This window comes from Crocuta crocuta, unplaced genomic scaffold, assembly GCF_008692635.1.
Source record: "Crocuta crocuta isolate KB4526 unplaced genomic scaffold, BGI_CrCroc_1.0 scaffold322, whole genome shotgun sequence".
NCBI lineage: Eukaryota > Metazoa > Chordata > Mammalia > Carnivora > Hyaenidae > Crocuta > Crocuta crocuta.
In genome coordinates this window covers 5795932-5812525 of record NW_027532592.1, presented here as the reverse complement: position 1 = coordinate 5812525, position 16594 = coordinate 5795932, and the positions used below count along the sequence as shown (strand labels likewise).

The following is a 16594-nucleotide window of genomic DNA, read 5'->3' as shown; positions in this document are numbered from 1 at the left end:
ACGGCTAACTGTGAGTTATGAAGTTGTAATTCCACTAAGGGGGTTCCAGTGATGTCATAAACCACTAGAGCAAAGTTCATGTCACCAAAGGATCCCAGATGGGCTTAGAGGCAGTGGTCTCTGCTGCAGACAGGGCTCCAAAAAAGCCTTTCCCTTTGGGTTTTGGCCCTTCTCATCTCTGCAAGGGCTCTCCATTCTTGTTCTCTTCATCTGAGCTTTCTAAAGTCACATAAACCCTGCATTTCCAAATGAGTTAAATGGTCTGTCATTTAAGAGGCTATTTCTATCAAGGCACCTGGGTGGCTTAGTCAGTCAAGCGACCAGCTTCTGCTCAGGTCATGATCTCAAGGCTCCTGAGTTCAAGGCCAGCATTGGGCTCTGTGCTGACAGCTCAGAGCCTGGAGCCTGCTTTGGATTCTGTGTTTCCCTCTCTCTCTCTCTGCCCCTCCCCTCACACTGTCTCTCCTTCAAAAATAAATAAATACTAAAAAAAATGTTTTAAAAAGATGCTATTTCTATCCTCCCCTCCTTCTCCACATAAACACTCTTTGGATAGCAATCTATGAATTACATATACTTCATTAGAGGGAAAATAATCTTAATATGTAATAGAAAATCCATTTAAGACCAAAGCCTTGCAGCATACCTTAAAAGGAGACATTTCAGATGCAACTTTACTATATGCCAAGCCCAGTACCCCATGAATGGAATATACTTCTCTTTAAACATGGCAGAGTTGGAAAAGTTATGTTGAAATTTCAAATACAACCTTCTTACAGTGAGTGTCTGAAAAAGAGGATAAATTATAACTTGGTGCCTCCCCCCAAACTCTCCTGAATTAAAATTCTGAGAGTAGAGTCCAGCACTCCGTGTTTTAACAACCCTCCAGTGCTAATGTGAGTGCTGGTGAGTGCTAATGTTGGAGAACTGCTGGTCTATAACTAATGTAACCCAAGGTTGAGTCTGGACTTGGCTTTCACGTGGTAATGCAGGACCTTATCTGTATGAAAATTCTACTCCACAAGTTTCTGCGGTCCTCAGGGGTGTCTCCAGCATGATGATGGATAGTCTATTAGTTACCATGTGACACCCAACAATGGTTTTCCTCTGTAGTATGAGTTTATGACATTATGCAACACCTTATAAACTCATACTTTGGGGTTTTGTTTAGAAAACATTGTGATCCATCCTACTCATCGAATGGTTTTTAATAAAACTCTACATACTGACCCCAGGAAAGCTTGGTGTTTTTCAGACTGTGTAGAGAATAAGTAAGCAAAATTGCATAAATATTGGGAGAAAACTGCTTTATCAACCATCACACAGTAAGGAAGGACTTTGTAAGGAAAAGAGACACGCAATACTGAACTATAACTTCCTAAATGTGGCATACGTACTTAAAACTAAAGTCATATTGTAAATATTAGTGTCTGTGTGACAGATTGCCCTGTCTTTGGCACAACATTTTTCTTCTAGAATAAGAGCTGAGATAACAATCACCTAAAATTAGTCATAGTTAGGATTTTTACAACCTTCAATAATTGCCTTAATTTCACCTTAAATTGTGTTTCTTTCCTCCCTCCCTCCTTTCTTTTTCTTTCTTTCTTTCTTTCTTTCTTTCTTTCTTTCTTTCTTTCTTTCTTTCTTTCTTCCTTCCTTCCTTCCTTCCTTCCTTCCTTTCTCTCTCTCTCTCTCTCTCTCTCTCTCTCTCTCTCTCTCTCCCCCTCCCTCCCTCCCTTCCTTCCTTATATGTGAATTATTTAAAACAGTGCCAGGCATCTAGTGAGTGCTTTATGCATTCATTTACTCAGTAACTGCTTATTAAGTCATTTACAATATGAAAAGCATCATTTGTGCTCTGAAGTATAAAATACTTTCTTGTCTGCCCTGGTCTTGAAAACGTTACATACCTGGTTGAAGAGATAAGACTAATGCTTAGGGAGAATTTAATAACAATGGACTAGGGTCCACAGTTACCTAGTGGACGGCACACACAAAAATACATCATTCGACCAATCACTATTGGTAGAGAACATGGTCTACATCTGTGTTTTCAAACCTTATGGTATATGAAAATCATCTGCAGTTAAAAGGCACTTGTTTGGGAGATTCTGAATCACCGGCTAGAGATTGGAATCCTGGAATCTGCATTTGAAGACATTTCAGTTCATTCTGATGAAGACGAACCAAGCATCACCCTTTAAGATATATAGGATTCGATTGTAAGCACATTAGAGAAAGAATCAGATTATCTGTTATTCCTCATTATCTCTTTCCTCTAAATCATTAGAAATGAATAGCATATGGGAGACACATAGAAGGTGGAAATGAAGTAAAAAAGAACCAAAGGAAAGTTTTCCTGCAAGGGGAAGGATTCCATGTTCTCTAAAGGAGAACAGTAATCCAGCTATCCACACCCCAGAGACCACATAATACTGTAAATCACACACAGCATTTTAATCACACAAACACTTTTCCATATGTCAGAACCAATATTCCTGACAGATCTGTGCTCCTAATCTTGACTAATACTCACTGAGCATGCTTACAAGATGACTCACTTCTCTTTTGCATAAAGCATATGGTAAACTCCTTCTTTAGACCAGCACACAAGTCATGCAACAAACTCATCCAAGTCCCTCACCCATAGTGACCCATTTTCTCCCCATGGCCCACAGGTGATGCTCATCTATTAGCAAAGAATCCCAAGGAGATTACATTGCTAGTTGGCCAAAAAAAAAAAAAAAAAAAAAAAAAAAAAAAAAAAAGTCCTGGATGCTTTATGATATAGAAACACAGTCTGTATATCTTCCAAGTTTCTCAGATTTCAAAGTAATCTATTTGAAAGCAGATCACATATCAAACAGGGACAGATGTTTATCGTACTCGACTGGTGAGGAAACCTAAGTTGGCACAAGAATGGCAACTTTACATATGATCACGGTTAGCATGATGAGTATTATTCATGGATAAAAAATTAAACCCCACAGAAACCTCAGAGGGGTGGTAAGACAGTGCTATGTCAGAGACATTACACTACAGAGAAAATTTAACATGGTTGGCCTCTGGGAAACCTAGTGGCTGTGTGAGGTCTGGGATGAGAAGTCTTGACACCTGATGTCCTTCCTAAGCATATGTCAGATCTTCTCCATTAAATGCAGTGTCTAAATTAGAGCAAGACAGTTGTCTTCTCAGTCACCATACAGTCCGAGGTGATGGATGAAGCAAGTTGAAATAAAAACGGTTGGTGCGAACTCAAAGTTTAAGGAGATTTAGATTCCTGGTTCACGCTGACGAGGAGAAGGGTGGCCTGCAGCTGTGGACCACAGTCGGGAACTTCTGATCTGCCAGGCATTCGTGGTGTGGCTTTTGCACATCACTGAAAATCATAAGGCATCAGTTCCTGACCATAGGTCAAAAACATTTGTCTACTTAGTCACTCGGTAAGGGACATGCTATAAGAGCATGACTTTTGGAGGATGGGAATATTCCTAGTTTTAGTGACATTAAATGGCCTCCATCATCGATTGGGAAACCACATTGAATACATATCTGAGCCTGGAATAAGTGACACTTGTCAAAGATGTTACAGAAGTGGGAACAGGAAAAGAGCAAACATTTATTTGAGTGCCTTCAATGGGATGGAAAGTAGGGTATTGGAGTCTTTGTTTCCATTACCTCATTATTCCAAGCAACAGACTTGTGTAAGAGATATTAATGTGCCATTTTTTAGAGGAGGAAATCAAGACCCAGAGATGTATCTAAAGTCAACCAGCAAGTAAACTATAGAATCATACTTTAGCACAGAATTCTCTAAATACAAGGTAAAATGCTTTGAAACCGCTGATGCCCTTAAATCTGAATTAAAGATTCTTGCCTTTGGAGGGCTGGGTATCAATTTACTGAGACACCTTCTTAGCTTTAAACTTTTGCTTGATAACATCATTTAGAAAAGTCTCGGGATACTTGGGTGGCTCAGTTGGTAAAGCTTCTGACTTCGGCTTAGGTCATGATCTTATGGTGTGTGAGTTGGAGCCCTGAGTCAGGCTCTGTGCTGACAGCTCAGAGCCTAAAGCCTGCCTAGATTCTTTGTCTCCCCTTTCTCTACCCCTCCACCACTCACATTCTCTCTCTCTCTCTCCCTCTCTCTCTCAAAAAGTAAACATTTAAAAAATTTTTAAAAGAAAGAAAGAAAAGTCTCTACTTGATTCCTTATGTATGATAATAAATTTGGCCCTTTATTCCTCAAGTGTTTTCACAAAGGCAGTATCTTTTGGGCCTGCTGCACTCCCACGAGGAAGACGGTGCAGCAGTTACATGTTCCCTTTATAACAAAGGATGTGAGCCACAGGAAAGAAAAGAATTGTGCAGCATGGTCATGTGTTGTGAAGTGGCATGCTGGTCTCCTTATTCATAACTCAGCATTGTTTCACTGAACTATAATACATGAACAGTAATTTGGTTGACATCAAAGACGATGAGACAGAATGAAAAAATAAATAAAATGGGGCTAAGAGAGAAATATTCAAGTCACTTAACAGTAGCTTACTAACATTTTCCAAGCCAATTTCCTTACCGGTTAAATGAAAATAATTATGCTACTCCTACCTACTTCTTAGGACTGTTTTTATAAAACATAATAGCATTCGTATATATGTTCTTAGAGTTTGTGAAGCAAGCTTTTTTTAATTTTAAAATGTTTTTTATTTATTTCTGAGAGACAGAGCATGAGAGAGAGAGAGAGAGAGAGAGAATCTGAAGCAGGCTCCAGGCTCTGAGCTGTCAGCACAGAGCCCCATGTAGGACTCAAACTCACAAGATGTGAGATCATGACCATCTGAGCCACCCAGGCACCCCACAAGCTTTCTTATTCATATTATTGTTATTAATTTTTTAAGACACACTAAGACATTAACTTATGCAAGTAATCAGGGAAAAGAATTAAATCCTCCCACAGCCAGAGTATATATATGTTAAAATGATTGTACTTTAAGGCCTACCCAGACACATCTGGAACCTCCTGGCTGCTCAAGGGAGCCCTGATTCTCCAAACCAAAAAATCCAAAACAGGGCAGAAAACAGATATTCTTACCACCCTGAAAAAGGAGAATGTTTGGGTAAAGAGGGTGGGGGAACCCTCCATTTAAATAACGTTCCATATATTCTGAGAAAAAATGATCACACCCAGAAAAATCTCTTCTTCACCAAGGGAAGCTAAGAACAGACTCATAACAGTCAAGCGTGCATGTTATGATTTTCTGTTTCTCTTGTCAGAAGTGATTCAGCCTTTGAAATATGTGGAACGAAACTGCAGATTTCAGTTTCATGATTAATGAACTAAATTACACTTTATTTCTTAAATGTGTTGCGGATTCATCCTGTGGTCTTCCCTCAGACTTGAGTAGAGCTGCTGAACAGCACATCTGGTTACAGACAAAGACCTCTCTGGGTGGTTCTTCCTTCAGAAATAGGCGACTCAGGGAACTGAAGAAACTTTTATTGGGCAAGTGCGGTTTTTTAATCCTCAAATGTCATGATTACTCTCTCTGTCCCCCCTTTCCCGTGAGAGGGAGATTCATTATCAAGATACATCTAATTCATATTTTAAAAATTTTGCTCCCCATGATTTTACATCACTTGTTAATATTTGCCTTAAAGAAAATATTTGCATTAATCAGGCAAATATTTTAACACCAACTTGCCTGGGAAGTTATACTCTGAAGTATACTTCATAATAACAGTTTATATTTTCTCTGTAATTATCACTTGAAGTAAGGGCGGTGGTACTGTAGCCTTTCATATATGGATAAATGCGTTATTTAAAATTTTTTTTTATTTTATAAGTGCTTCTCCTATCAGGACACACTGCTGTGTGCTGACATGTGTCACTATCCTACCTGATCATCATTCTACAAGGTATATAGAGAAATAAATGTCATCTGTCTCCCCCTTTTTTACAAAAGCATGTATGAGTTTGAAACATTTATAAGAAATGACAAAGAGCGTTTGAGCTTGAGCCCTGCCTCGGGCTCTGCGCTGAATAGCAGCCTGCTTCAGGTTCTGTGTCTCCCTCCCTCTCTGCCCCTTCTCTGCTCATTCTCTGTCTCTGTCTCTGTCTCTCTCTCTCAAAAATAAACCTTTAAAAAAATTTTTTTAAAGAAACATCAAGATCCAAAGATCTACCATAATAGAAAATGTGCAGTCCTTAAAACACCTTCTCTCTACCAGGTGTGTGGAGCTCTTCCTTACCAAACTATATAAAAACTAAATTTTTTGAGCAGAAGCTCCCCAACTGTGGTCCCAGAATGTCCTGTAAGTATTATGCAGGCTTTCCAATTTTAAAAGGAGACATGTGCTCATGTCTAGGGAAGGTTCCCAGCTAGAACAAGCAGAGAAGAAACAGCAGCTGTTTACTCTGAAGGTCCTCGCTGCTGGAAGTGGACCCACTGGCCCCTGAGGATTCTGGGAAATGGCTGTGATGTCAGGGGTCCCACAATCCTTGTGTAGCTGCTCTTTGCTGTTTGTGTGCTTATTGAATTTTTCTGATGAGAGCAAGTGGGTTACATGTTTGTGTATGTTCTTAATGTGGGGGAAACACAATCTTTGAAAATGGGATTAAAAATTCCTCCACTGGGGCACCTGGACGGCTCAGTCGTTTAAGCCTCCAGCTCTTGATTTTGGTGCAAGTCATGATCTCGGGCATGGGATGGAGTCCCGTGTCTGGCTTCACGTTGGGCATGGAGCCTGCTAGGGATTCTCTCTCTCCCTCTCCTTCTGCCTCTTCCCTACTCTTTCAAAAAACCCCTCCTCCGTTGGTTTAAGAAAAATCAGTCATGGAGAACATTGATATAAAAATTGTGTAAAAAATAAAAAGGAAATATTTTAACACCACCCTGTGAACTGTGTCTACCTCAGGGTAGTGAAATATGGGTGACTTTACTTTCTCATTTAAACTTTTTAATGTATAATAATACAGTTTCTAAAATGAGCATTATTGCACTTTGGTGTTATGCCCATATACATATACATTTTTTTTTTACTTTTTTTTTTTGAGAGTGAAAGAGAAAGAGTGAGTAGGGAGGGGACGAGAGAGAAAGAGAGTATCCCAGGCAGACTCCACACTGTCAGTACAGAGCCCCATCCAGGGCTTGATAATGAATCATAAGATCATGACCTGAGCTGAAGTCGGGTGCTTAACTGAACTGAGCCACCCAGGTGCCCCATGCTTTATTTCTAAAAAATTTCTCTCAGCTAGAAATTACAAAACCAGCAGAACCACACTATACAAAATAGATATAGATATAGTAGATATAGATATAGATATTGATTTGTTTACAACAGCTTTGCTATCTGCACTATGGAATATGCCTCCCCACTTCCCTACAGAAATCTCTAATCTGAAGAAAATCCTCAGGGCATATTAACAACCATAACACATTTAGAAAATAATTAGGCAATACTTGTAAAAGTGCTGATTACTTCTACTGTAAGCCTGGAGGGAAGGGCTTTGCTTGGTCTGAAATGGAGCAGTCAAGGAAAGAGTCTCAAGAAGGTGATGGAAGCAGAACCTTGCAAAGGAGCACAGGTGGGTTTGCAGAGAGGCACAGAGCAAGGACATCTCCAGAAGTGAGAGAAGCAGATAGGAGACTAGAGGACACGGGAAATGTCCTCACCTAACTAGCATGCTGGGGAAAGCAGGGGAGCAGCTGCACGTGTGTGAATGGGCAGTTGCTGGGACATGAATAGAAATCCAGAACACGCTGGTGATTTTAGAAGGTACACTTGTTGAGATTCAGACATGGATTGACCAGAGGTGGAAAGGAAGGAGGCAGGATAAGCCTGTAATTTCTGAGGTTTGCATCCCCGGGTTGTGATGCAGAAAAACAGGAAAAGCTAAAAGGGGATCCGACTGGGGAAAGGGAGCTCAATAGTGCCATGTCTTGTTGTTGTTTTGCGATGGTCACATGGAAATGTTGGACAGCTGGCTGCGTATGTACATATACGGATCTGCAGTTGCAAGGGGGGGGCCTTGCTGCTGAAGCCTGGGAGTCATTAGAGTGCAGACCTATGCTGAAATGGTGAGCTTGAGGGAGATCTCTGAGGGAAACAATAGAAAGTGGGAAGGGAAGTAGAGGGGGCCTAGTGCTTGCCTGCATTAGAACGGGGACCCACTAAAGATGGGGAGGTCATTCATTCACTTAAGCATTCACTAAGCACAGGCAACAGTTTAGCAGCTGTCCCCGTGGTGTGGGACTACTGTCCTCTAACCCAGACAAGGATTTAGTACAGTAGCCCTGGTGGAAAATGGAAAGAAAAGTCACAATGTACACAATTCTTTAGAGTCACCTCCCAGTCTGGATTAATGACAATATGTCAATGCCCAGACATAAAGATTTCAATCCAATACCTATTTCCCCTGGAACATTCAACTTCATGTATTTATGAGTTACCTGAAAAAGAAACAGAATAGTAACCAATTCCCACAACCTCTATTTCCAAGCAGTCTCTAAGCACGCTATTATAAAATGAAATATCAGAGAGAAAAAAAAAAAAAACGCATGAAAATGCTTGGTTATGTTATATACCATTGACCTCAACAGACCCTCTCCTTTTCTGAGGATTCCAGAAAACAGCATTTCAGGGGCTTCCGTGGCCTGTAGGCAGAATCTTCTCTGCAGTACACATACCTTGGACGGCCGGTCGGAGCACAGGGCATGGAAAGAGAAGGATGGAGGATGAGGGCAGGAGGCTGAACACTGATTTCCCTCCCCTCCGCCAGGCCCAGGCGAATTCCACCAAGCCCTTTGCACCCTAGCATGAATTTGTGTGGATAAATACAATGGAAATTTGAGAAAACGGGTTTGTCTGTAAAAATCCGAAGTGCTGGCGAAGGCTTTCAGTTTGCCCCATAGTCAAGCTGATTAAACTTAGCATGTCTTGGCTCACAGTTTGATTGAGTTGGGCCCCTTGGCCTTTAAGTTGTATATCTGAATCCTCTTTGAAAAGATTTGGCCTCCCCATATATATTTAGAGTGCTGGGAAAGCGCCCATCTGCTTTTACGCTTATTTATAACTACACCACCTTCCAGCACTGTGAGGTCCTTTAAAATATAATGACATGACTGATGATGAGTAATTAAGTGAATAGGGTGAATGTTCTTACTCTCGGACAAACGTGTGTGGGAATGCAATTTCCTTTGCAGCCCTGGCCTGGCACTTCTGTTTCTAGGGAACACCCAAGCTCCGATTATCTTGGAAGGTAGGTATTAACCACCATCTCTGCTAAGAAGACAAAGTATTCTTTCTGCCAGTCCATTGCTCCCACTGCTGCCTTGCCTTGTTGACCTCCAAATTCAGCGTGTGGTGGGGAGGCCAGGGGAAAATCCCAAGATTTACAGAAGGGGGTTAAGAATGTTCCTCATATGCTGGGTAAGTCACTTGCCCAAAAAAGGGAAGATGAGTGGAAGCCAGGGGTCAGATCTGGAGACACACACACAAGACTTGAGGTAGCTGTTGTTCATCCGTTGAAGGAAAGAGGGTTGCCCTAACCCCAGGGCCTGACTCTAGGGCGGCCAGTGTCTGCCCTAGGTGAAGACTGGGGTACAGTGAGGGTGTGTGTCACAGCTCGGCAGCACCCTCCTAACATGCCAACCATCCCCTTCTCCAATCTTCCCGTTTCTTTAAGCACCTGGAGCTGATATGCAGAAATGTCTTACCCCCCTCTACTGAAATACAGTGTCTCTTCCCTGGGCACCATCCCTAGCACCCGCTGACAAGGGGCATCTAGTCTCACTCCGATCGTCCCCCTTCCTGGAATCCTGACCACCCTCGTGTCAAAGGCAAGAAACGCAAGACTCCTACCAGCTAACTCCATGTTTCTGTTAAAACGCATCCGTAGCATAGATTGATGCAGTCCCTGGAGTGTCTTCATGATATGGGCATTTCCTATCTGTTGCTACTTATGTAGACGGGTCTTCCAGTGTGTTGTGCTGCTGCCTGAGTCCAAGGATTTTGGAAGGCAGAGCCTGTCCGGCCCTGGCCTAGTAGGAACGCGCCCCCTTTCGGCAGGAGAAGGCAAGCAGGGGCGCGGCCGACAGGCTGGCGGGTACGTTCCACTCGGGCGGGCTGGAGCAGCCAGCCGCCTCACTGCCCTGGGAACTGGGAAGGCGAGGGCGGTGGTGGGGTGGGGGTGTCTGCATCTTTGTTCCAGCTCAGATGAAGAACATGAAAATCTAAGTCACTGTCAAGCTCTGTTTTAAAAGTTAAAATCTTAGTCTTCATTGAATGTCTGGATTAACTCTTTGCTCTATCTATTCCCTCCTCCACCTCCCTTTCTCCCCTAAAATGGACAGAGGGCAGTTCAGGCCTGGTGCGATCTACATTCCTGCTGAGAAGTTTCGTCAATAAGGTCTCCTTGCCTGCCCGGTAAGGAAATTCCCAGTTGCTTGCAAACAGCTCCAAGCAGACAAAATAGGAACCCGAGGATCTATCCTTGTCCTTTCTAATAATGCGAATCATGAGGACTCCAATGAAGACACATTTTTCAAATTCATTCCTCATTTGAAGCTGAGCCTGTGGATATCAATAACGGCAAAAATCAGCCTCAACGATCTTGGGAATTAGAGCTCCCTCATTATGTGGTGCAGCAAAGAGACTGAGACATCCACGACCTGAGGACTGATTTCTGGTCTTGCCTTTATTCCTGTATCTGAGAACTGCGGGGCACAGAGCCCTTAAGATTCCGATTGTCCCTGGACTCTTCTGAGAAGTCACTTGTGTGTGTGTGTGTGTGATTGATTTGTTCTGACAAGTTTCCTTTATTTTCTTTCGTAAAATTTCCTTCACCAACCACTGTTTGTGCCTTTGTTCCTCACCCCGCCCTTAAGTGACTATCACCCCTGTAATCAGCTTCCCAGATATTTATTCAAGAAAAGTGGTTCCAGGACAAGTGAAATGTAGTGATTTTTTAAATTCTAAACCTAAAATTGATAGTTCATAATTTTCTGTACAACTACTTCCTGGAGGCTGCCTCACTAAATTAGACAAAATGACCGTGCCAAGAATCTACCAATATTCAGACGACGATCAAGACATCTTGCTCAAAAGCTTCTACAGGTGGAAAGCAAACCCGCTGACCCCGAAAGCCGGTGACTGTCCCTCCTCAGATGTCTTGGCAATGCATCTCCACATTTATTGATTTAATGAGAAACAGCATTTAGAGAAAAGAAGGTCATGGCAGTTTGTTGATACTGTCATTACTGTTTGAGATAGTTTCTAATTGAGTGTTGTTAGCCTGCTCGTGGAGCTATTGGAAATTACAAGAATCCAAATTCTTGTGGATAAACATTGATGCTGCTGACATAGACATCCTCTCTGTATTGATGAAAAGGGAGTTAAAGGCAAACCGCTGGGGGTGGTACTTGGCCCTAACCCTGCGTTAAATTAAAGCAGAATTCGGTGCAGAGCACCCAATCAGATTACAATGATGTGCGCTCACTCACAGGTAGTTCTGTAAATGTTTGGACACCAAGTGGACACAGGAAGTTAGCCCCTTATCCAAATATTTCATGGAAATGTCTAATCTCTAGCTCAGAGGAACACTCCCAGAATCCTGTTGGTCAATCTTACGAATTGGCTTGAATAAAGGATGCTGAACCCCAAGTTTTACTTTTTCTTCCGGGTGGAGTTCTTCCCCAAGAAACTCTTCCACCCCCTGCGGGTGTGGGGGATAAAAAAGCAAAACTCAAGCCTTATCTCCTTTTCAATAAACACTACTCCCCCTACTTAAAAAAAAAAAAAATTACCTCNCAGGAAGTTAGCCCCTTATCCAAATATTTCATGGAAATGTCTAATCTCTAGCTCAGAGGAACACTCCAAGAATCCTGTTGGTCAATCTTACGAATTGGCTTGAATAAAGGATGCTGAACCCCAAGTTTTACTTTTTCTTCCGGGTGGAGTTCTTCCCCAAGAAACTCTTCCACCCCCTGCGGGTGTGGGGGATAAAAAAGCAAAACTCAAGCCTTATCTCCTTTTCAATAAACACTACTCCCCCTACTTAAAAAAAAAAAAAAAATTACCTGCTAGCACTTCTTCTAACTCCATCTCTCAAAGAATAAAAAATAAATAACATAATCTTAGAACCGCTGAAAGCCGGCACCGCCACGGACAGGAGGCACGCGGGATCGCCTTGAGCACAAGCGCGCACAGATCTCCGACAGCCCCGTTGAGTCCCCGAAGCGCCAGCGAAGGAGTGGCGTTCTCCCGGGGCTGGCGGTCAGCTGGGGTGGTGGTCCCTGCCGAAGGAGGGAGCACGGAAGCAGGCTATGGGAGAGCAATTGTAAAAGAAATTCTTTTTGTTTTTAAATAAAAATCAAATGGACCTCTAGTTGAAAATTTACAGGTGCCATTTAAAAGTGAAAAAAGGTCTCCGTGGCGGCTGGGGCCGGAAGCGGGATCCAAGACTCTTATCCGAGACAGTGGAGTGGTATCTTTGGTTCTGAAGTGGCTGGGGTTACCCCCCTCCCTGCAAGGGAGGAGTGGGTATGTGACACCTTGTTCGTTTGGAGATGATTTATCCACTCGTGCTGTAAAATCTAAAATGACGCCCCTGGGAAGATGAAGGAACTGCCGGGCCCCTTGTGACCCACGGTCTAACCCAAGTATGCGGGGAACCCTAAAGGCCGCGGTGCCAAAGATGAGGCAGAGGCGCTCAGGAGTCTTGGAAAGGGCTTCCTCAGTTCAATGAACGGTGGAGACACTGGCTCACTGTGTTCTAGAGTGGGGGGGGTCTGGAGCTCCAGAGAGTATTGGCAGCCTGGGGCCTCAGACTATATAGGCCGCGAACCCTGACCTTCACATTATGGGCTGCCCGTCTCTCTCGAAGGCCGGTGAGAGTCACCAGACGGTCACATTCTCCTAAATATTAAGAGAAGGAGGCCATCCAGCGCCCTGTTCCTGCCTGTTAAACAGGATTTACCACCTCTTCTCTGGACTTGACCTGAGACAATAGGGGCTCCGTGGCCTCCCTTGATTCTGGATTCCACTGCCTCCTATAAAGAGAAAAAATGTCCAGGCTACCTTTAAAATGAAATATTTCATTGGCTTCTCTTTGGATCAAGATCATTAAGGCCCCAATTCAGAGTGCCAGCACCGGCTGCAGGGCCCCAGGGTGGTGCCTCAACAGTTTCTGGTGCCATGGGTGTTACAAATGCTGAAACTCTGAGGGAAATTGATATTCTGCTGTGAATTCCAAGGAGGGAGCACCCTGCATTCCCGCTCCCCTGGGCGTACCCCTGGCCGGGACGAGACGGCAGAGGTGGGCCCAGGAAATGGGGCTGGTGACTCCTTCGCGCCGCCGCCGCTTTTACACCTCTCCCTTTGTGACAAATCGATTTCCCCGCGCCACTGTTCTGCATTTGCATCCCGCAGAGGCCCAGGGCCCAGCTGCACCCGGTGCACACTTAGCACCGGCTTGGGACTGTGTGCGTGTGTGCACGCGTGTCTAATTGACTTTCCGTCTACCTTTTTATGACTACATGTGTTTCCAACAAAAGGTCTTATTAGGACAATCTGGTTTCACTAATTTAGGGGTTGGGAACGTGGAAGGGAGGCGCTTTTTTTTTTTTTTAAGAGTTTGCAGAAGTTCAGATTAAGAAATGACAGCAGGATGCACCGTTCTCCTAGGAGCCTGCCTATTTTTATGACCTGTTCCTCTTTCCTCTCCCTGGCTTCCCCTGTTCCACCCCCTCACACTCCACACTCCCCCATTAGCCACTGGATTCCTAACGGCTAAAGAACCATTTCTTTAAACACGTAAGGCATTTGAACCCAGAAGTCTGAGAAATTTACTGGCCTTGGAAAATCAGTAGAAGGGAAAAGAAACCATTCTACAGAGAGGAAAGTGCCAATGAATATCAGCCCAAGAGGAAACAGAACTGCGTAAAGGTCAGCGAGAAGCTCTGACTTTGGACGGTACTTAATCCCTCCTTGCTAAGGTCGGCCCAGGTTGTAACTGGGAAATGTGCAATAGCATTGTCATTTACAATGACTTGTTTTATGAATTATAGCTGTAAAGAAAATTGAAGAAGAACGCGTTTCTGTGTCGCTGGGAGAGTAAACCACGTCTTTGACACATGTTCCATCCCTCTGAAAAAGATTATGGTTTCCACTTTGAGGGAGACTGAAAGAAGCACCCGATTCTTCATGTGGTGCTCTGTCCCTTTCAGGCTCAGAGCTTAGCTTTAGTCCTCTGCCTGAAGACTCCTCTCTTTTCTAACTCCCCGTCTGAGCCGTCACTGCCCACTTGGGTCCTGACTCAAGGAGCTCACAAGGGCTTCCTTTGAGACCTTGATGGTGGACCCAAGGACTAAGGGCAAGGGTCCTCTTAGATACTATCACCCCACTCACCAGACCTTCCTATTCTCATCTCAGAGGTGAGTGGGGAGGTTGAGGAAACAGTGCTTCTAAAAGCAACAACTATTGCTTCTATTTGTTAGAAGAATAGGCCCCGGCCATTTCCAGAAAGCCAGGCCTGTGGTGCCTTGCTCTTGCTACTTTCCCAGCCCCAAGTGTTGGTCACTTTGTTCCCATCACCGCGGTCTGCATTTCTGCTACCTCCTTTCAGAACCGTCTGTCCACCATCCTTCCGTAAACATCCTCTCTTTGGCTGGCATCCGAACCTCAGTTTCCTTTCAGAGCGATCAAGAACCAAGTGGACAGGCTCCCTAAGTTTTCATCCCTTCCCTCAGGACACTCGGGCCCAACTTCCCCTGCTGCCCTTTTGGTGTCCTCTCCCACCATGGCAAATGCCAAGTGCACAGTGCGACCTTGGCCACGCCAGGCGAGGGTTCTCACTGGAGCCACCACCTCACGCCACCTACACTTCAGCTTGGAGGGCGCTTCCCAGGCGGCCTCCACAGCCAGCAGAGAGTCATTCCATTCGCACTAGGAGGCCACCAGAACTCTGAGCTCCCTTCTCCTGGTGTCCCCTCAGCAGCCTTCCAGCCCTATAGTATCCTGCGCCCATTGCAGCCGGTGCTGGCCCCAGGCTTGCCGTGACCACTGCCCTTGGGCCTGCTTTTCACATCCCTCTGCTTGTTTTAGGGGTAAAGCAACCCTGGCTGGTCTCACTCGCCCCAGCCTGCTCTTTTCACGCGCCAGTTTCTTCAGGACCCTGTTTTCGGTTGTGGGTCCAGCCTCCAGTTCTCCGAACAGTGATTAAAGTTGCGATTAATAATTAACCAGGGCGAACCTGGTTCAGCACCGCTGAAAGCGAGAAATCAGCGAAGCTGGGCAGTAGGCACTTGGAGATTCGGAACACTAGCCCCCCTGTGTTTTGCATACTTACATTTCCCCTAGTAAAACGTTTAAAAAACAAACACGTTATTTCACCACGCATTTTCTTGGAGCTCAAAGTGTCTATGCAAACTCCTGCTGTGGACTGCGTGCAGCTTGAGCAAGCCCCTTCCCCTGCACTCCCTCCAGGCACCAGTATCTTCAAGAGCCTCCGCCTTGTGCCCAGTCATTCCCCGGAACTTGTGGGGACACTGGGTCTTCACTCCTCAAAGCCGGCCCTCTTTCTGTAGTAACAGGCCAGGCCACGTTTCCATCAGCCCAAACTCCCCGTCACCCTCTGCCTCTGGGAATAGTGGAGGCTTTCGACCTCAGTTCGATTTGGGCTGAAAAACACTGAGGGGATCCTAGGCCTGGCCCAAGGAAGCTGGGTGAGGGGCAGGCGGCCTGCCGGAAAAAGGGGTGTCTCTGCCGCCTGCCTCATTGCAGCACTTTGCCCAGGCCTTACTTCCAGCGGTCACTGGGTCTCGTTTGCTTTGTCTATTTCCCGAGAGTCTGATATTGGTTTGTTTTTTTTTAAATCATGGATTGCCGGCGGTTCTCCTGTGTCTACAGGTTCCAAATTTGAAAACAAAATAAATAATGACATGGAAAGGGATTCGCCTACTTTAAAAACTTCCAGTCAAGTTCAGACCCTTGAAATCTCAAGGAGGAAACATCAAGCCCCAGGTCACCTGGGATGAGCCAGGTGACAGGTCTGTTATAGATTCCAGAACTTAGGGATCCATTTGGAGTCATTTTTTAAGGCATGGTTAATGAGGCCAGGCGAGCTTTCCGGGGGGACGCGGTATCAGTAGGGAAGGATGGGGAAGGGAGACTGTACTAGGGCTTTTCTCGAGGTCTTAGGGCCAATAGGGAGAGCTCCTCGACTGTGACACCAGGCTCGGCTTTGGGGCCCGCGCTTCCCCTGCGCATCTCTCCGGTGCCGGATCCTTCGGGGCGGGAGCTCGGGTTTCACCCCAAAGGACACTCCCTTTGAGTCTTCCCGAGGCACAGGCCTTTGATTCTGCCGAGGGTCTCAAACACAGCTGCAGGTGGAGGGCAGCCACAGCCGGGGACAGAGAACGGCTTGGCCCTCCCGCACGCCCCGGCCTCCCGAGCCCCGCGCCCCGCGTGCCGCCGGGGCCGCGCGAGTGTCGCCGCCGCGCTCTGTGGCCTCCTCCTCCTCCTCTGCCCCGCCTGCCTCCGAACCCGCACTCGGGACCCGCGAGGGGCCTTGCGGGCCTGGCTCGGCACCTTTCAC

General features: G+C 45.2%; 1 protein-coding gene across 1 annotated transcript in view; it reads right to left on the bottom strand.

Moving 5' to 3' along the window:
• PRRX1 (paired related homeobox 1) overlaps positions 1-16594 on the bottom strand; it is a 74535-nt gene that overhangs the window by 57395 nt on the left and 546 nt on the right. The window contains exon 2 of the mRNA XM_077779905.1: positions 11153-11160. Coding sequence (XP_077636031.1) covers positions 11153-11160 — 8 coding nt within the window. The remainder of the gene's footprint in view (positions 1-11152; positions 11161-16594) is intronic.